At 24.7% G+C, this 22,377-nt stretch overlaps 1 protein-coding gene across 3 annotated transcripts in view; it reads left to right on the top strand.

Annotated features, from left to right (window-relative positions):
- The window catches only part of LOC145833967 (uncharacterized), a 44,537-nt gene that overhangs the window by 12,808 nt on the left and 9,352 nt on the right, over positions 1-22,377 (top strand). For all 3 annotated transcript variants that reach the window (XM_082941255.1, XM_082941257.1, XM_082941256.1), the window contains 8 exons: positions 2,514-2,657; positions 7,555-7,678; positions 11,895-12,016; positions 12,304-12,409; positions 12,705-12,821; positions 17,585-17,717; positions 18,484-18,639; positions 19,368-19,555. In XM_082941255.1, coding sequence (XP_082797381.1) covers positions 2,514-2,657; positions 7,555-7,678; positions 11,895-12,016; positions 12,304-12,409; positions 12,705-12,821; positions 17,585-17,717; positions 18,484-18,639; positions 19,368-19,555 — 1,090 coding nt within the window. The remainder of the gene's footprint in view (positions 1-2,513; positions 2,658-7,554; positions 7,679-11,894; positions 12,017-12,303; positions 12,410-12,704; positions 12,822-17,584; positions 17,718-18,483; positions 18,640-19,367; positions 19,556-22,377) is intronic.

Raw genomic sequence — 22,377 nt, 5'->3', positions numbered from 1 at the left:
TTAAATGCGTTTATTTAAAAAAACATTCTATCAAAATATTTGTTGTTAAGAATATTCCTAAACTGGTTAAATTAGCTTTTATTCTTTTTACGAAATTTATCTTTTCTTGATAGTTACATGCTTTTATGACCTATTAAGCACAAAAAAGTATTCGTAACTACTAGTCTAAAGACACATGCTTTAAAATTCAATAAAAAACAACCTTATATATGGGTTAAAGAGTTTATTTTATTTTGAATATGGTAAAAAATATATATATTATTTAAGACTTTGATTAAAAGTACCCATAATATCAACAATTTTTCAAAAATTTAATATTTACATACTTTCCTTTACCATACAAAATGAGAAAAAGCATGATTAATGAGTTAATTATAAAATACTGTTAACAAAACTTTCTAAATTCAATGTTTTTATAATTAAGCTTTGTCAGTTACCTTACTTTTTTAACTTTTTGTTTTAGCACATTAGTCGAAAGAGTTTTAAGCTTTTCATTTTCATTAAATTATTAAAAAATTGTAATACTAAGTTAAAAATAAAGGTATTTTTGTATGTTGTTATTTTTGTAGTTAAGTCTTACCTTAAATTTTTAAGACTAGTCTATCCTACTAACGTGTTTGCTAAAAACTGTGGTTAACTTTAATGGTCATAATGTACAAACATTTATTTTTTCAAAAACTCGTTACTATGCTTAAACCATTTTGTTTTAGTTTCAAATGAAAAATAGTTATCTAACCTTTAAAAATATATAATAACTATTGAAGACAATACATCTTAAGACTTAATTATCCAGATAAGTAAGTCAAATAGTATACTCTACTAACGGCATACATCCGTCCTTTAGAAAACTAAGTTTCTGCAGAATTTGTAAATGTTATAACATTAAACGTACTATAGGAAAAAGCAAGCATAAAAAAATGTGTACAGTATATGTCTGTGTTTTCGAAATTTCTTTCTAAAAATACGATCATGTGTATCAACTTTATACCATACTATGTGATGTTTAAAATTTTACGTATGTCAATGCAACTTGGTTAATAGTGTAATTTTTAAAACTCAATATACTTTTTTTTTAAAGTGTTTAAAATATCTTTAGAATATAATCATAAAAATTGTATTAACTTATTTTAAAGTTCTAAATATTTGGAAAATTCGTTATAAATAACCTAGATTTGTAAACTAAAACCCGTACTTAAAGTATTTTTACATAACATTCAACTAGTTTAGTTATATTATACTATGGATTTCTAACTATCTAGCAGGAAAAGTACATGTAGAAGCTGAAGGTATTTTTAGGTCAGATATTAACAACGATATCACATTTTGTGTTATATTATAATGTATAGCATTTATTAGTCTACTTTATACTATTTTTTTATTTCACGTACAGAAGCTACTATTCAAGTATGAATTATATTATAAACTAAATAATATATGCCAACTAGTCTAACTAATGCAAGAAGCATTTAGCTCCAAAAAAATTGTACATAACTTGAATATATTGTTCTGACGTAACCATTATTTTAAAACTTATAAAATATAGTTTTATTCAAAATCTTGTTAAAGTTTAGTTTTAAAAAGAAATTAGTTTTACAGTGTATTCAAATATCATTACTAGTTTACGTACTATTGTAGAATGTTTACTAGTTTCTAGGTACCCTTTGCAACTTGATATAAAGAAATTGCTCAATTTCATGCTATTATAGCTTTTATTTTTCACAATTTCCTTCGACATATACTTTATGTCGTTTTCAAATGATGAAACTAGATTAAAAGTTCCATACTAAGTATTCTGAAATGTTTTTAAAATAAAATAAGTATTAATATATAAGGATATTTTATAAACTCTTGATTTACTATGTAGTATTAAATTCTTTATTTTTCACTTGCGAAGGGTTTCCAATATAGTATAGAATTTTTATATTTATAACAAATATTTTTAAATGTGCTCTTAGTTTGATTTTACCTGGAAATGAATGTTTATTTAAATAATATTTCGTTACAATATTGTTTTTATAGAGTTTTTTTAAACTATTATTGTAAAAACATTCAAAACAGGCATCTAGCTAAAACATTTTTCATAAAGTCCAGCTTGAAAAATATTTTTTTCTACTAAGACTATCCCGCTGACTACAAAAATTATTTACCCCTGTTTTGAGGTTGGTCTACTGACAAACCTCAACTTTATTAATTTTTTAGGTGTGACGTTTTTCAAATAACAAGATCTAATGATTTTGATAAAAAATTCTACATTTATTTTTTATCCTTTGTTATTCATATTAATCAAATTACAATCTACTTACAAGTGTTTCAGTGTACAACCTTACTTTATTTTAAGCACCTAAACTTTAATAGACTGCTCTATCTGTTTTGAGTTACTTTACATTGTTAGTAATTACAATACCATTTTAGTCTAGAGAAGCTAACATAGAAGTACCAAATATACGCTAAGTTAATCAATACAATTGTTTTATAGTAAAAACAATTGATTTAATTACAATTTTTATTTATAGCCGGTCAGAACACAAACGTATTTGGAAAGATATATCTAAAACGAAGAATGATGTTCGAAAAGTTTTGAAAACGATCGCAAGTATAAAAAAAAATAACTCTGACTTTAGAGAAGGGTTGAAAAGATCTACAGAAGACTACAACAAGTAAAGCCATATAAATTTTACTAAACATATTTTAAACTAAAACATAAAATGTATAATTTATTATGTTCTAACTATTAGTACTAAGCGATGGTCTTATTTTAATCAACTTTTATAAACTAATTTTTTTGAAGTGTCTAAGTATATAACTTAATTAATAGTTTTAAATCTATAAGTACTTGCTTAACCTTACAGTACAGTCAAAGTATATTTTACACTTAAAAATTTGTTTTAAGCATTAATATTTTGTTAGTTTTTAAAACAAATTAAATCTTACTTTTCAAATAGTTTTTATAATAAATAGCAGTGGCGTTACAGACTTTTTAAGATGGGTTAGCAGATACTCTATGTGTCCGATGATGTAATATTCTTTATAGTACCTTTAAACAAAACACCTTATAAAATGAAGTAATGTCTACTACTTTATGTTATAGCATTTGTTTATAAGATTATAAACAAAAGTATGTGTTTGTAAAATTAATATTTATATTTTGTTAATGTTTTTTTATGTAATTTTTTAAGAATAGTCGTTTCAGCTGTCAACTAGCTTTTTTTTCAAACCAGCTGGTTTTCAATCTTATTAGCTTAACTAAATCTGAAATAGTTTTTCTAGTTTATTTTGTTCATATACTTTTAAATAAAGTTTCTTCTAGATTTAACTGAATGTTCTATTTAAAATATTAATAACTTTGCAAGAAAATAAGAACTAACAGTGCAAACTAGATTTAGTTTATTTTAGTACTTGAGAAAATATACTTTAAAACCAAATACTAAGTAGTACCTTTTTTTTTTGTATGTATTTTGAATGTGGTATTTTAGACAACATTTTCAAGACAATTCTTTAGAAGTCTTAGCAACAGTTATAACATTTTTTTTAAATAAATAATAATAAAGGTAGTTTTTATATAAACAAATGGGTATATCTTAGGTTGAGCTACAGGTTTTGTTTAAAAGGAAAAGTTGAATACACTTTTATTTAAACTTTATAGCCCAGTTGGTTGAACAACTGATTTAAGACACCAATCTAACAAAAAAGTTATTAATTTCTAATGAATTTCTTTCTGAAGAATTTAAAACTTAGCAACACTTTTATTTGAGAAGTTTGAACCTTAACTTCCTTGACAATTAAAAGTTATTTTTTCATCCAAACTATTAGTTTTATTTAATTTAGATCTTTTTAAGTAAAACAGAACTATAAGAACGAAATGTTTGGGAATTAAAGTATAATATTAAAACTTAAGTATATAAAAAAGTTCAAGCTAATAGAAGATTTTAGTTTATTGGCTTTTAAAGAAAATGTTGAAATGTTTTTACATTAATGTAGTGCTTAATAATTAAAATGACATGATCACTGACCATTAGTAAGTTTTAGTGAACAATAAGAATCAAAGAGAATACAATAAAGTATCAATAGGAAAATATCATACTAAAAGATTGATGAAAACCTGCTTTAATATAACCCAACTCTAAGTTTCTGTAAAAATAAAATGAACGACATTTTGACTCACATTAATTATTTGTCTAAAGTTTAACAAATGTATTTAAGCTTTAATAACTAACATTAAAGTAAAACAGTAGTTTTTGATTCATAAAATGTGCATATACTTCAGGGCTTCCTAAACTTTTGTCATAAGGCTACCTTTACAGAAATAAAAAGCTATGGCGCCCTTCGAAAATATTTCTTAAAAAATACCCTTAAATGCGCCTATAACCTTTTTTTTCTCTTCATTATCAGCTCCGAAATGTCTAGTGTAAGTTTCAAATTATAGCCTCACGACTCTCTTATGGCCCCCTAATTTTCTGAAATGGCCTTTAAGGGCCCACTTTAGGAAACCCTGATGTACTTATACTATGGATTTTAAAATAAGACTTTAAGAACATTAGTAAATTTCTTTTTAAAACTAAGTTTTCATAAACTGATGATTCATTATGACGTCATAATTGATATTTATTTTACATCTGTTTCAGCTTATATCAATAGCACCAGCAAATTAGAATATCTAACTATTGTTTCTATCTTATAAGTTCAACATTTATTGTTTAAAAATCAAGCAAAAAATCAAAACCGAATACATTAGCATGTGTAAAAGTTCTGTTAAACCAAAAGTTTTAGTGAATAGTGTAAGATTTGTTTTTTTTCAGGATTTGCACAGGCTTCAGAAAACTAGTCAAATCACGCTCCTGAAAACTAGCAAATAAAAATTTAAAGATTATAACAAAAAATATCGAAAATACTTATAAGTTTACAACTTGATGTAACCTTTACAAACATTATAAGTTTTTTTTAAGAATTTAACTTTTGAGGTTAACTTGTTAGATGTAATGATTGTTATATTTGTTCTTAAAATAACTAAGTACTGTTTTTTTTTTTTTCAAGCACATAAGTCATAAATGTTTTGTATAGCTGTCAGTTTAGCTTTAATTAATTAAAAAAGTAAAAATCATTAGTCTTTAACAGTCTATTTTATATTTTCGAGGATTTATGGTTTTTAATTAGTTTCTAAAATAGCTTATCTACATACTAATCTACAGTTTTAGTAGTGTAGGTAGATATGTTATAAAACTTTGTCTAACTTATTAACTAAGTTAACTTGAACTTAACGAAACGTTTTTTACACGATGTATAACTATTTCAAACTAATACAGTAGTGTTATTTTGAGCACAATCAAAATTATCTTATAGAAAATAAAACAATATTTGTCTTAATACCTAATTTGATAAAAGCAATAACTTGATAAGTAGTTTTTACTAAATCAACATACTTTAATGTTGGTTTTTAGTGAATCTTTTAATTATATTTCTATACCAAGTTTTAATTTCCGCTATTTTGGAAAATTAGTTGTTATTTTTGAAACAAAAAATGTTAAGTACAGTCACCTTCCTCTTGAGTTCGCATTCTTTTAGTTCGCACTTCCCGTTGAGTTCGCACTTTTTACCCAAATGTGTTCGAAGTTTAAGTTTTTTTTAATTTAACTAAAAAACTCTACTACTAACTAAGTCTTCATGAAATACAATTTTTTGTTTAAGGTTATTTTATTTAGTAAAAAACTAAATCAAAATAACATCAAAAAAATCTAATAAAAAGTTTGAATCTTCCTAAAAAAAACGAACACAAAGAATAGTGCAGTTTACATCTAAAATTTCATGATTATAAATAATAATAAACTCAAAAATTTTCTTAGACACTGTAAACAAAGACGAATTTTGAAATTTAGATTAAGATCATTTATAATTGAAGTATTTTTAAAACGCTATTGATTTTTAAACATTATGTTTAGCCATTTTATAAAAAAGTTGACCATGATTGCTTGAACTTGCACTTCCTGTTAAGTTCGCTCTTTTGGTTTTTGTTCAATAATTAATAAAAATAAACTTACTTCAAGTATATATAATAAATAGTCAAAAATTATAACTAGTACATTTTTTTTAAACAATTTTTTTTTTTTTTTTGTTCTTAAAAATACTTCCCCTTTAAAAATAGATTATTAAGATGATCAAAATTTCATACAAGTTTTTAAGTAATTTTTTTTTTGTTTATAACTCTAATAAAGAAGTACAAATCTTAAAGCTTAACAATTTTTTCTTAACTGAGTATATTCAATGATAAGAATGATTAAAACAATTTTTTTTAGTATTTATTTCTTTCTTAATTTAAAAACTCTTTGTTGGTTTGTTTTTGTACTTATTTTGTTATGGCAAACCACTAAATAAGAATTGTATAAAAACTATTACTACTACTGTACAATAACATACCTATTAACTTATGAAAATTTAAACATTTAAAAGTTTTATAAGTTTCAAATATAAGAAAATTAATAGTAAGTAGAAATAAGTTTATACTAAATTTTAAAAACTTTTAGTAAGTATTTTAATTTAATAATTTTGAAAATTCTGATAAAGTATTTTTATTTGCACCTTGTCACGACCTTAAACTAAATAATGGTACTACTATGTTATTGTTTTTAGCAACACTTTTACCACTATTAATATTTATGTAATTCTTGTGTATGTTTAAGAATATTTTGTTTTTTGCAGTTTAGCAAACTGAAATTATCTTTTATGTACTCTGTAAACCTTCGTTTTTAATTCTTTGAAAGTTGTAACTAATAATTTCAATTTTATGTTAACTATAATGAGCATTTTTTTAAATTCCGGTAATAAAGTCAAACTAGCAACCTTTAGTTAATTTTAATTTAAAGTTTTATTTAAATTTTATCTAAAAAAATTCTTTTTGTAACTAAATTAAGTTTAAATGTGATTAGAAAACTGAAACTTATTTTTCTCAAATAAGGTACGTAAAAGTCTTCCTTACTTTTGTTACTAGAAGCTAATACCATTTCGGTCAGATAGTTTTAATGGATTTTCTAAATTATACTAATTTTCTTAACAGGACACTCATAGGGTTAACAGTAGTAATGTAACTGTTTCTAATAAAAAGTTTTTTTTGTTGAGCTGTGTCTCCTTTACTATTTTTGAACTTTAGTTTTACTGTCCATAATGTTCTCAAACGTTTTTTTTTTCTCAGTATTTAGTCAATTTCTATTGCCTTACTATCTTTTTTGGAAAACTGCATCAAAAAAATTCATGATATATCTTTACAGCTCTAACTTAATTGTGTTAATTTTTAATTAATTAGTCTAATTGTTTTAATTAAGATCATAACTGAAATAATAGAAATTGTCTTAATATAAATAAGTATTATACCTCGTTTTTATGCACAAACATAAGTCACATAAGTCATACACAACAGAAGTTTAGAATTTGCAAATTATTATATCAGTTTTAGTACGACAGCTAGTAAATTACAAATAAGAAAATAATTACTAAAGTTATTTACTAAGTAAATAATGTAATTTTTTATTACAAACTAACTTTAAAGTCAGCATAAATAAAAAACAGACATAAAAATGATGTCCTATTTAGAATAGAAGATATTGAAAACCATCAGAAAAAACAAGATTTAAGATTTTTTAACGGATTTGAATCTACACAAAACAACTCAGTTGACATTGCCGAACTTAAAGTTAGTGCTTGAATCGATTAACATCAGAAACTCAAACTCTAATAAAATGTTTACAAATTGCAAGTTAACTTTTGAAAATATAAGGAATATATAAGCTTGCAGTTTATTCAATACAAAAAAAGTAAAATTTTCTACAAGAAATAAAGCTGGAAAAGTAGTTTCTCAGTTTATAACAGTTGAAATAGTATTTTAAATTCTAGCATAAACATACTTATTATATAATTACTACTAATAAAGATGTGCGGTATGAGAATGTTTAAATTACTACTTATATCAATGACTTTTAATTTTTAGTTTAATTTCACTTTCTAAAAATACAAGTGACTATTTGCAAAATCTAGTTATAATTAAAAACTTTATAAAGCTTGTTATGTCTGCAGAGAGAGAGCCCTATAATAGGAGTCAGTAAAAAACATCAAGTACAATACATTACATTAGTTTTCATTGAAAACTTAAAGTAGTTTTAGGAAAGGATAGTGTGATAAATTTTACTTTGTTTTTATCTATTGACTCCTATTTAAAGAGCTCTCTTTGCAAACATAATCAACATATAAAGTGTTTAATTATAAAGTAAAAATAATGTAAACGTTTTTGAGACTCTAGTATACTAAATTGTAACTTGTTATTACATTTAATTATATAAATATAAATTTTAGATTGGTTTTAGAAGTTAACTTAAACTTTTTATGAATAATTTTATTTTATACATATTGTTTTAAAGTAATATACTTTAGACCTTTTTAAACTTGTTTTAAATAAAAAAGGTTGTGAAACTTTTCAAAAGCTGAATACTAAACACAAACTAGTGAAAAAATACAATGAAATACACTTAGATGTTCGATATTTAAAATTCGATTGAAAAACTTCTATAAAAACTATAAAGCTAAGTGTTAAATTGTGTCAAAATATCACAACTTAAAATCATTTAATTTAAAAGATTTGTAGAATTTATATAACTGAATTTGGATATTTAAAATAAAAGTTTAACAAAAATGATAGCTGATTCATAATAGTTGTTAATCACCCTGTGTTATTAAAAAAGTTTATTACAACCGTTAACAAACATGCAGTGATAAAACAAAACCAACTTATTAACTAATTACCTTATTTTTGTTTAGTATATTTTACCACTTTATAGAAGAAAACCGATAAAAAATATTATTTTAAATTAAAGTTTACCTAATTAGCTATTCAAAACTAAAATATCCTTTTAATCATAAAAGTATGACGTAATAATCGCGCTAGGCGTGACAAGCTCCATCAAGCAACATACATCGTTTTGCGGTAACTATTGTGACGTCACATTCCTGGTGATATTAATGTCTAGCTTTTGACGAAAGATGATGATGATCAAACATGAAAATTTTTACCATTAATTTTTGGCGTTTTATTATAGTATTTACTTTGTTTAAGCGAAAACAGATTGAATTGCAAACTGATGGTTATCTTTATACTTTATTTCAATACTGAGTTGCATTTTTTCTATATTTAACTTCAGAGTAATATGTTTAATTAAACTAACTTGTTTTTTTATTTTAACGTAAACAAAAAATAGACAAAATTTGCATTTACTGATATCATTTTTTAGTCATGACGACTACCATGTTTAAAAAAGCACTTTTGTATACAAAAGTATAAAAGTTATACAATAACAACTATTTCTAATAAACTAATTTTTTTTTGCCAATATTACCTTAATAAAACTAAAAAGTAAAAGTTTTATCGTACTGACGTATTTTTTTAAATTTTAATTCTTTCAATGTTTATAGTGACAAAAACGTGTTTCCAGTTAGTTTCATTTCACAATTGCGTACATATGTAGTTCTAAAGGTGTAATTATTTTAGAATTTTGTACATTATTGTTAATACCAATTTTATAGAAGAAGTTTAGATTAGTAAGCCTTACTATAAAATACATTTTATTGTTATTATTAGTTTATTGACCGACAAAAATACGCTCAAAATATTTAGTCCTAGGACCTGGTGCACGAAGAACCTTTCGGTTATCAAGTCGTACACCTTTTATCTTATCCAGGACAAGACATGTCCAGGACAAGACGTGAACTAAAATTTAAACTTTTTTGTTTATTTTTATTTTTTAGAATTGTTTTTTTAACTTTTTTAACTAATCCAATTATATTTATTTTAATTTTATTTATTTTATTTTAATAACTTAATTTGTTTGTTTTATTATTTATTTTAATTATTATTTAGTTTAGAATAGTTTAAACAAAATGCCAACTTTCAAAGTTTTTAAACTACTATTTGAACACATCAAACTTTGTTGTAAATCTACTGAAACAATCAAAAGAAATATACAAAATACAATTCTTAACGTGAACTTTATTGAAACCTTTTAATAAAACATTTTAAGGGTGTAAGTTTTAGGTTTTAATAAAAAAGCATCATTTAACATTAGCAATAAACAATTAAGAACAGTCTGTTTATTTTCACTCATTTTAGAAAAGTTTTGTAAAGGGTTAAACGAAGAGTAGTAAAGTTTTATTAAAAGATAGAAGTTACAAGCTAATAGTAAAAAACCAAATCATTCACTTTTTATTACCATTGATGTGATTGATGCCATATATTTATGTTTTACAACTTCTACATCTTATAGCTGTTACGTCTTGTCTTTAAGAATTTAGTTTTAAAATTTGTGTATTTATTTTTCGAATTTAGGATTGAATTAGTTCTAAATTTAGGTCACAAATACTTTTTTTTAATCAACCTACAAGTATTTCTTTGACGCAAACTTGTAGTTAGTTGTTGTTATTGATCTCTTGCATCCAGCTCTTTTAACTTTATAACAAGTAAGATCAGAATAATTTAAAGTTTTCAAAATACAAAGTTATACATTAAACTCTAAATACGGTTTACTTTTAACTTTTAAAATGTTCCAGGAAATGATTAAAGCAATTACATAAGTAATTTTTGTTTTCTTGACTTACAATTTAATCAACCTCCTTGTAGGACATGAATAAAATATACGATTTTAATTGATTTAATAACAAAAACTATCCATCAAAATAAGAAAAAAATTGCTGTGTTACGAAAGGAACGAAGAGAAATGACTATAAAACTATAAATGAACATACTTTTTATGAATATACTTTTTGAATGCGCATATAAGGTCCAAGTTGAGATTAACCTTTGAACTTTTAATTAAACAGTTGTTAAGTTTTCATAGCAACTAAAAAATCTCTGTAAATATTACAATAAAGGTTTATTAATATTTCTAAAACTTTATGTTAAGGAAGTTAACCTTAGGAACTTATGTTAAGTTTATTTTGACTATTGTTTTAATTAAACACGTTTAACTTCTAAAAAAACTTAAATGATACTCTATTAAAGTTGTTTAATATGAATATTTTTCAGAACAAAATATATTTCATGCTTCTTTCGTCAGTTGTATACTAAGCAATAAAAAAAAATTTCAAATCTAACTTATAGAGTAGAAATGCAATCAACGTAATTAATAATAAAGCAAAGAGTAATTAACAGTACATAAGTACTTCTAATTACAATGCAACTAAAAAATAATAAAACAGAGCAACAACTTATAAAACAATTTAAGAAAACAACGAAACAGTATTTTCGATTATAAAAACAACATTTAAGAAAACAAGATTTTGATTGTACTGTTTCGTTGTTTTCTTAAATTGTTTTATAAGTTGTTGCTCTGTTTTATTATTTTTTAGTTGCATTGTAATTAGAAGTACTTATGTACTGTTAATTACTATTTACTTTATTATTATTAATTACGTTGATTGCATTTCCACTATATAAGTTAGATTTGAAACTTTATTTTTATTGCTTAGTATACAACTGACGAAAGAAGCATGAAATATATTTTGTTCTGAAAAATTGAGTCTTATTAATATTGTTTGAAAGAATTTATTTTAATGTCTAATAATGTTTAATATGAATATGGTAAATTGTTAGATTTCATTCGCTTTGAACTTGTTTTAAGCTTTTTCTAATATTTAAAACTATTCAAATTACGGTTAACAAAAAAAATCCTAATAGTTTTCATATAAGCCTTAAGTTTTTTGTTAGTTTATTAAAATTAAAATGATGAATACTATTGTTACAGTTATTTTTATACTCTTCGACCATTTTTTATTGAATTTAAACATTTGTGTTACTTTTTTATATACCGAACAAACTTTTGTTTAAGAAAATTATAGATGTAGTAAAGTTATTATATATTAACCAGGCTCAAGTCCAAACACTAGCAGACCAGTTAGAATTTATGGTACATGAAAAAATGTTATCAAATAATCAAACACTGTTAAAAGTTGACAAAATGTCTAATCATTTTGAAGTTGCAGTAAATGGGTTAGCTGTATCTAATAACTAATTATAAAAACAACTGAAAAAAATAACTGTTATAACTATAAATTTGATGTAAGTGGTTTTTGTACTTAATTAAAATTTACAAGACAAGTTTTATTAGGTCTTTTCTAGTGACATAATAACACTTTTAGATGAAAACAATAAAGCAAAAACTTATTAAACAGTTTTATTTAACTTGTTTATGTTATTTTTCTCTTTACCTTAAACAAATATAAGCGTTTACTTTCAAAGTACTAAACGTAGTTTTATATATAAATCATCTTTTTAAGGCAACTAGAACCACTTCGAGCTCTATCAAAAGAAGAACTACAGGAATCTCAAATATTTATAGAACCTGGAGACTACCGTATGATCGAAGAAGATTATCATGACATTGTCAGAGCTTTTAAAATAAATTATAAATAAGCTGTCAAATATACTAGATTTTAAATGGTTTTTATAGGAATATATTTTAATACTTTAAATAATAACGAATAGTAAAAAACACTACTTGTATAAAATATTTAGTTTCTAGTATAACTTATTTGTTTTCATCAGAGAAATACTGTTAAAAAATGAAAAAATCAATATTTTGTAACGTTAATTTTTCTTTTTATAAATATTTCAAAATTCATTATGTTAAACTAAAACTAAGCTAGTTTTTTTAAATATTAACCCCCGAAAAATTTAGGATGAAGACCAAATTACCGAACCAACAGTAGAAAAATCACAGCTGAGTGATGTTATAGGAAGTCAATCTCTTGTTATTAAAAATCAAAACAAAACAATAAGTTCATTAATTGATAGGGTTATTTTGTCATTTATATTTTAGATACTAAAGTTTTTTTTACGATGTAATAATTCTATAACAAACTATTCATATAAAGTTATATATAATTATACCTTTTATTTGAAAAAATACTCACTAGATACTGTCAAAATAAAACAGTCATTATAAAATCTACTTTATTATTTCGCTTTCGATTTTCGTTATAGAAATTTTATAGAAAGAAAGTTTATACATTATTTTAATTTAAGATTAATTTGAGGCCAACAAAAAAGTATATATTGTTAACCAAGTTGTTACAGAACGATAATAAAAAAAATAAACGAAAACTCATATTTTAAAGTAACTTAACTAAAATCATGAAAATTAATAAACTGTGTTTAAAATCTGAATAAGCAAAATTTTTACATTTGAACAAAATTTTTTGAATTTGATATTCATTAAACATTCTAAAGTTTGAAAGTTTTAAGTTTAGCTATTTCTATCTAAAGTTTTTTTAAGTTTTTCAGCTTCGTATGTCAAATAAACTAAATTAAATTAGAAATAAATAATATAGTTTTATATACTAAAGTAAGAAAATTAAAAACTAAAGCAAATTTAGTAAATAAGTAAACAATACAAAATAGAGGTTGTATTTTTAAAGACAAAAATCAGATAAAAATAGAAGTTTTTTATTAGCTGCAAGTTTTTTAAGCCTATTAATCAATATACATAGAATTAAAACTGTACACTAAGTTGGAACCAATACACTTTGGAATCTATAAGTTGTAGTAGGTATTTCAGTTCTGACAAAGCTGTATTTCGTCTGCTGATAGTCAAGATTTACACTATGTTCTTTCCAAAAAAACTTAGCTTTTTATCTATGAAGGAGAATCTCTGGTCGACAAAAAAAAACTTTAAGAATAAAATACTTTGATTTATTTTACTCTATTTTTGATATTGTATGCTAAAAACAACCATGTTTTTTCTATAGAATAGCTTTTTTTGTTTCGAAAAGTTTTATGAAAATTTGTTCTAACAAATATATGAATTTTTAAGCAGAACTTCGCTTAAATAAAAATATAGCAAATCAAGTTTTTGGAATAACAAAAAAGAAAAAACAACAGTGGACCTAAATTGCGTTGAATTGAAAATAGAAAATAGAAACATTTATGAATTCAATGCTTGTATATTATATTAAAAACTAAATTATACTATAGCGCAAAATGAATATAAGTATCCACTATGTAAAAAAAACTGTTAAAGCATAAGTTGTAAGATTTGAAGTTGTAGCTTTTATTCTAAACTTAAAACAAAGCAAGTTAACTAATTTTTTAGCTGTTTTTATTTTTAACAGCATGTAAATGTTTAATAAAGGTTGAATAAATAACTTTGATAATAGTAAATAGCTTGTTTTACTAAAAGTGTTTAGTAAGGGTCAAAATTTGAATTCTAAAGCTAGTTTTTCAAGATACGTCAGCTGAAAATATTTTAAAAAGTTTAAAAGTGTCTAATTTCGCGTATCAGCAATAACTTTCAATTTAATTATAGTTATTAAACTTAAGGTTTGTTAAAACATACTTACTATACATTTACTACAACTGTTGTTGTTTATTCTTCAACGTTGGACTGGTATCAAAACTTCAGTCGCTTAAACAAAAGACACACTAAGAGTAAAAACAAAAAGTAAACACTAAAGTGGCATATAATTGTTTGTTATAATTGTATATAAAAGAAAATAATTAATGAATAACATACAATAACTCGAAAAATAAATAGTAAATACATACAAAAAAAATACTTTTAAGTAAAAACGCATTTTAAGATAATGTAATATTAATAAAGTACTAAAAGAAAATACAACTAGACCTTTCAAACTAAGTAGTCGGAAAAACTTTTGTTTTTTTAATTGATAAAACGATTTTACTGTTTAGGGGGAAGGCGTAGGTAAAACATTACTGTATTAATTTTTAATCATTAGTATTAAATGTTTTGAATAAAGTTAAGTTCTTTCGAGCTTAAAGAAGTATTTATTAAACTATACTGACAACTAATTTATTTAATTTAAACTTTGTAAGTTTTGATCGAAAATTTTCTACATTCCCGCTAAAAACTACATCATCTGGTAACTTATTCAACAAAATCATTGTTCGGTGAAAAATTTTTTTTTCATTGGCTTTTTGTAAAATCATGTTTGCATTTATTTGTTGTTTCTTCTTAGTACATGGCTCTTTTGTCAGTAACTAAAAAAACTGATTAAAACAATCTTATGTGTACTACTTACGTTTTAAAAGAGAGTTAATAAGTCAAATTTCCCTCTTATTTACTCCAGAGATTTTAAGCCAAGTTTAGTTAATCTTTATTTATATTAAGAGTTGGAAATATTACAACGTTTAAATACTAAGAGATGGAAGTTTTTTTGTGTTTTATCAAAATTCTGATGTCTTTTTAACATAAGAGGAACAAAGTGGGGTATTGTACTCATACGACGAACATAAATCGTAAATAATTTGATTAGAGTTTTAATTGTATTATACTTGAAAATTTTAAAAGTCTGGTATGATGATATTGAGGCAATTTCGTTTATATAATTAATGTGATCATTCAATTTTAAATTTACAGATATAATTATTCCTAAGTTTTTAAACACTTTGAGTTTTTAGTTTTATTAATTAGTAGATCAATAGGGCTAGTTTTTTTTTGTGTGTGTTAAGGATTTGACATTTTTAGTTTTCTTGTATTAAAACATAAATACTGTCAAGATTTAATTGCAAGGCACCATTTGATTTACCGAACATTTTCGTATCATCTGCAAACAAATTCATTTAACTTTCAATACTAACCTCTCTTGCGATGTTATTAATATATGTAAGTTATGACTACTCCACCTTGTGGTACTCCACTAAAAGCAGTTGAAGGATTTAATAATGTGTTGTTAACAAGTAGTCTTTCTGTTCAGTTTAAAAAAAAAAAACTTTTGTAATCAATTAACTATGCTTTTGCTCAGTTTATATTAAACTAAAGTGTTTATTAACCTTTAGTATGGCACTAAGTCGAAAGCTTTTTGGATGTCAGTATATGCTATTATAATATTAATCAAGGTATTAACCAAGAATGTAAACAGGTCAATAGCTTAATAAACAGGGGAAAACAAAACCAAACTGCTTAGGTGTTAAAGATTACGATTACAAAGGTGAAAAAATACTTTTATAGAAATAACGTGTTCAAAAACTCGAGAAAAGCAACTGGTTAGGAAAAATAGTCTACAGTTTAATGGATTGTGTTGTGTACCTTTTTTACGTACTGGTATGACAATAGATGTTTTCCATTGTTTTGGTATGTCAGATAATGCTAAAGTACAATTGAAAATAAGTGACAAAGTAAATATATTGCTAAAAAGTGCGATAATTATCACAACCTTAGAAGGTTTACCTAGTTAAGAACAAAGATTGCCTTAAATAAATATTTTTTTGTTTTTTTATTAAAAAACTGACAAATTTTGATAAAACTAATTTTCAAACTTAATAGCAAAACTTTACATTACTTTTTGTAAACTATTAAAAAGAAAACAAAATATTCTTTTTGATGGTATTTTTAATGTTTCTCTCCTTGATTTTTTATTCTTAAAAATATCGAAATATAATCGAAGAAAATTCCTTCACACGAGCTTTCGACAACAGGCATTAATTCTGTTGTAGACAGAGTTTTTTTTATTTAAGTTTAAGCTTTAAATACACTGGAAGGCTTTCTAGAAACTACTTTTTAAGTAAATGTTAAAAAAATAATTTTATCTATTTCCAGTCGTGGGTGAAAAGTAATGTAATATTCGACTACTGGTTTGTCTGCAATATTGTCAGAACTCTGTTGGTCTACTTTGAGTCAGGTGATACAGTGTTTCTTCTACAATGCACATAATTTGTACATAGCGATTATTTTACTGCGCAAGGAAAACTTGGTAAGATATGAAACGACATTTAAGAAATAGATATATGTTTCACTTTATTCCATTATTTAAGGTTATTTTTGATTGTCATTAGTGAGTGTTTAACGTTACACACCGATAAAAACAACTTGAAATATGTTCGGTCCAACAACTTGGTGTACGAAAAAACTATTCGGTTATCGAGTTATACATCACGGATACCTTTTAAGGTCATGTCCAGGACATTGATACATTGAATATTAATCAGAATAAAAACTTATTACAAGCTTTAGAAATTAAATAAGTTCTTAAAACAGTTTAGTTTATTAAATAAATATAGCCATACCGTGGTTGGTGCATATACTTTATTTATACGATTTTTTCAAATTATGAACATAATAATTAATGAACTTTACAACAAGATCTACGACAACAGCATCCGAGACAATCCTACGACTGGTTTCGTCATAATTAGGACTCATCAGGCAGAAATAATTGCGAGAAACCGCTGTCGGGACCTTAACCAAGCGGGAATAAGTACAAAGTACTGATGCGACCGTTTGTGGGTAAAATTGAAAAAATTGACACAGCTAAATAATTCACAGCCCAACGTCTAAACATTGTCAGATGCCTGATGAGTCCTAATTAGGACGAAACCGGTCGTAGGATTGTCTCGGATGCTGTTGTTGTTGATTTTGTTGTAAAATTCATTAATTACTATTGATGGCGCGAAACATCTAAACTCTGTTGATGATGGCCGTAATAACTACTGGTTAAATTATAAACATATAATATTTTTTCATAGCATGGTCTAACTAAAATAAGATTTAATTAATTTTTTATTAAGTTTTAGTATTTTTTGAAAAACAATTAATTTTTATAGCTTTTGAAACAAGACAAAATGATGCACAATATGATGGAGGATCTGGAATATCAACAGGAATCAACTAATAAGTTAATGAACATTTTAACTAGCCTAGGACAACAAATGAGAGGTCCGGTAATGCAATACAAAGGTAAAAACATAATAACAATTAAAAATAACAAAACAAAATAACTGTATAACACTAATTAAAAATGTAAATAATAGTAATAATGACAATAATAATACCAATATAAACAATAATAAAAATAAATAATAATCTAGCAATAAACTTGAAAAAATCTATAACTAATAAAACTGTTAAAATAACTAGTAATTGAAATACTTTTTAAATGGTTTGTTCGTTCTCTTGGGCCTACTGAAAATTTTTGTTCCTCTTTCATTTAGTTTCTTGCTTATAAGAGATCGCCATGTGTTGCGATCATCAGCTATTTTTCCTGATAGATTAGATTTATATATGATTGTTTCTTTGATATAGTAAAGAGTTTTTAAATAAAGTAAGTCTTTTGAAAATTCTTTTTTTTTTTTTTTCATTGAGTTTGTTAAACTTTTTCGAAAACTTAGGGCTGCTAATGAGCAATCTAAAGGTATTTTGAGGTTTTAGGAATCCTTACTTTTTTTTTCACAGGCTAAGTAACATATTATAAAACATTAAAAATAAATTTACAGAAGGTTCTTCTTTTAGAAGCAAATTTTTTTTGAAAATTTTAAAAGCATTATTTTGAACTTTTTGGATTCAAATTTTTCAATTTTTCTTTATATTCATGTCTTCTAGATAAAAGTAAAAGAATCATTTTAGTAATTAACTCTTTATATTATGTACTATCTTAAAACTAAAAAGTAGTAAAGTTGGAAATACATCATAATTGTTAAATCTAGTAATTAAACATTAACTACAGACTGTCATGACTTATGGCTTGCTGGACATGCAGAAAGTGGAGTATACTCTATTGTTCGCGGAATGGAAATGCAGCCAGTTTTTTGCAATATGACATCACAAGGAGGCTGGACTGTTATTCAACGTAGAATGGACGGCACCCAAGACTTTGACCGAGGTAAAATTTAAATAACTAAATTGCATATTGGAGTTATATACAAGTTATGATATTAATAACTTATTACTTCTGAGAAAAACAATTACTTAGTTTCACCGTAGAGCGGATTTTCAAATTGTAGATCTGTAGTAAAATAATAATTGTAAAAATGACAAATAATTAAAAATTGGTTTTAATTAAGTTTTTTGTTGACAAAATTAAAATTAAATAAAAATCAATTTAGAATTATAATAGTGTTAAAAAACCTTTAATTTGAAATTATTAAATATAATCCATAAACAAATACAATTGAACAATGGTATATAGTGGGGTATTCAAACCAATTTTTTATTATTTGTCATTTTTACCATTATTATTTTACAACAGATCTACAGCTGAAAATTCATTTTGCGGTGAAACTTAGTAATTGTATTTCTCAAAAGTAATAAATTGTTAACTATCAATCTCTCTTGTGGGTAGATTACTGTGTCTTATTTATTTGTTTTGAACTCAATAATTAAGGTATGGTATTGCCTAGTTGCAGTTTACATAACTTACAAAATAAATACATTAAAATATGTTTCTAAACTGTAATCACTTTATTGTTGTAACATTTTTAAAACTAGTTATCAAAAACTCGAAACCTAATACTTGCTTTTTTTTTGAATTTCTTGTAAAAACGCATTTTCAAAATATTTTAGTCTTTTCTAAAGAATAACAGTTTTGATTAAAACTCTTACTTTTTCAAGATTGGATAGATTACTCTAAAGGTTTTGGTAGTGTTTATGGTGAATACTGGTTAGGATTAGAAACTATAAGATGGCTTACTCACAGTAGAATATACAAAGTTGCTTTTATATTCTCTGACTGGAGTAATACCAAAAGAATTGTAAACTACGATCAATTTCTAGTTTATGGGCAAGAATATGTGTTGTCTGTAAGTTTTTTAAACTAGTTTTAATAAAGTATTTGTTTTATAATAAGTTTTTATAAAATTATTTGACCATTATAACACTAAATCGTAATAATAATAATATTAATTTTTTTTAACAAACGAAAGACTAGAAAAAGAAAACATACAACTAAAAGTTAATTGCAATAATTAATTTTACATGCTATTTTTTTTTTTCAACAGGCTTTGGTTTTCAGGCAACCTAGTTTCTGTTTAACTTCTAAAATTTTTTCTAATACATTAAAACAGTTTCAGGACTGTAAAAAAAGTTTTATTGTAAAATTCTGTGACACATACATTTTTTATGAAGGAACAATTATAATTAGTATATTTTTACAAGTTTTTATCTACGGTTTCCCAAGAAAAAAAATTAAAAAATAGGACGCTGTTTTTTAAATTTGTAAAGTATATAAAAAAACACATTTCATTTATTTCTTAAATTTATTTGAGTACTTTCGTAGTAAGTCTTACCAAAAAATGTACCTTACTAAATTAAACTGAATTGAAATTGAAATAAAATTATACTGTAGTTTAAAGTTTTAAAATATAAAATGACATAATAATCAAATGTAAAAATTAACTAAATGCTTATACTATAGAGTAGGGGTGGGCAACGTACGGCCCGCGAAGTGAAAATGACCGGCCCCCAAACCTTTTTTAAACTTAAATGGAATCCGGCCCGCGGAAAAAATTGATCCGGCCCGCTAAGAATTTTCAAAATTTATATAAAATCCGGCCAACCAATGTAAATATTACAAATTTGTAAAAAACCTTTTTAGAATCATTTTAATAAAAGAAAAATGTAAGACTTTGACTCTGAAAACGTTTGTAAAATTGGATTTATATTTTTGTGGTGATAAAAACACTCTTTTGTTAAAGTATCTTTTTCTGTTTTGAGTCAATTGAAGTAATCCTTTCTCAAATTATCCAAAAACAATTGTTTGCTGAACTAACTTTGATGATCTTACCTACCATAATGACTTTCATAAAAAATGGAAGTGCTAAAAATTACCTTTGTCTTTACCAGATGTGTAGTGAGTTGTTTTTATAGTTGTTTAGAAAAGTAAAAAAAATCTTTTTAAGCTCTGACAAATATTTGAAGTCAAACTGCTCAACATTAAATTTTAATAAAATATTTTAAGTTGAGACTACAATTTCCACTCTTTTCTGCTATTGATTTTTTTATTTATGACTTTTTGATTAATTATATGGTTTAGTTTAGTGATGACCAATTGATGACAATAGTTTCACATAATAATGAGTTTGGTCGTCGTTTTGCAGATAATCAACAACTAATAGAAGAATTTGATATTGTGTCATCATAGTTGACGTTTGACAACGAAAATGCACCTAGTAATATACAGTTAGAGCTTTTAAACTTCAATGTGACAGTACACTAAAAAAAATTAAACCTTAAAAGTTTGACAGATTTTACGCCCTACTTACAAGTCAAAGCTTGTTAATTTTGTTAAGATGGCAATGAAGTTACTTGTTCTGTTTGGGTCTACATATACTTGCGAACAAACAATCTCAACTATGTATATAAACAAAAGTTAGCTGCGTTCAAATATTACTGATACCAATCTGCAGTCAGTACTGAGAATATCTACTTCGAATATACTTCCAGATTTTAAACAACTTGTTAAAAACTTTGATGATCCACAAATGTCTCATTGACTTCTTTTTAGTGTAATTATTCTTGCTAAACTCTTTAACCTTACATTTAAAATATAATATGACAGTGTTATATGTTAGTTTCTCGTTTAGTACTATTTTCATTAGTGAAACTGATCTTAATCTAAAAGTCTATTAAATTAATATGCTTATTATGTTTAATTATTAATTAATCTCTTTTTTATTTTAGTATTTCGTTATTTTATGTTATACTTTTATAAAAGTGTTTTAGATGAATTGTTTGATAATATTATTTTTAGAGTACAGAAATTAGTTAAGTTTCATAAGTTGATCATTACTGTTTGATATTTTGAAAGTAAAAGTACTAGAATTTTAAGTCAAAGTAGTTTTTTATCTAGGTTTAACTGTTTTTTAGATATGTTGATATGAAAATTTAAATCAATCATATAATTTTCGTTGCTTTTAGTAGATTTTTAGATAGTTTTTTTATGTATTATTGAACGAGCCAAACTTTGTCAACTTCAAAATATGACCATGAAACTAGTTGTTTTTTTCGAGACTTCATACATTTAAAAACAAACATTTCTGACCATAAAAATTAACAAGGATAAGCTAATTTCAAACCTAATCGGTATTTCAGTGCACTTGCAGATTTAGCCGGATCGGAATAATATTTTCAAATTAGGATCCGGATCTAAAAAAGGATCCAGCTGAATCCGGTAGATCACTAACTCGAAATGCTCCGACCCGCTGAGGACCTTTTTTTTTTGAATCCGGCCCGTCAACTGATTACGTTGCCCACCCCTACTATAGAGCTTTACTGTACTTATAAAACTTGTTAAACTGAAATCAAACTAAAATAAACCAGCAATAAAAATTAAAATAAAGCTACACTTAAAAAAAATTTTTTACAAAAAACTAATTACTTTAAAGTTACTTAATATAAGGATTTGAAAAGTCTTGCTTGGTATACGAACTTTTTCTGCTTACATAAACTGAGCCTTAAAGACTGAATGCATAAGGCTTCCAGAATGTGTAGCTGAAAAGAGTTCTCCGCTCTCGCTAAAACTGAAAAGTTTTTTTTTTTTTTAATTTTCGCACACTCATTATTGTCCAACAAATTTTGCCTAATCGCCAATTGAAAAGTGTTTTGTTATATATTAAACATTATT

This window comes from Thalia democratica, chromosome 4 (assembly GCF_965202585.1).
Source record: "Thalia democratica chromosome 4, ktThaDemo2.hap1.1, whole genome shotgun sequence".
Lineage (NCBI taxonomy): Eukaryota > Metazoa > Chordata > Thaliacea > Salpida > Salpidae > Thalia > Thalia democratica.
Note: the sequence above shows the minus strand (reverse complement) of the source record. Positions and strands in the feature narration are given on the sequence as shown.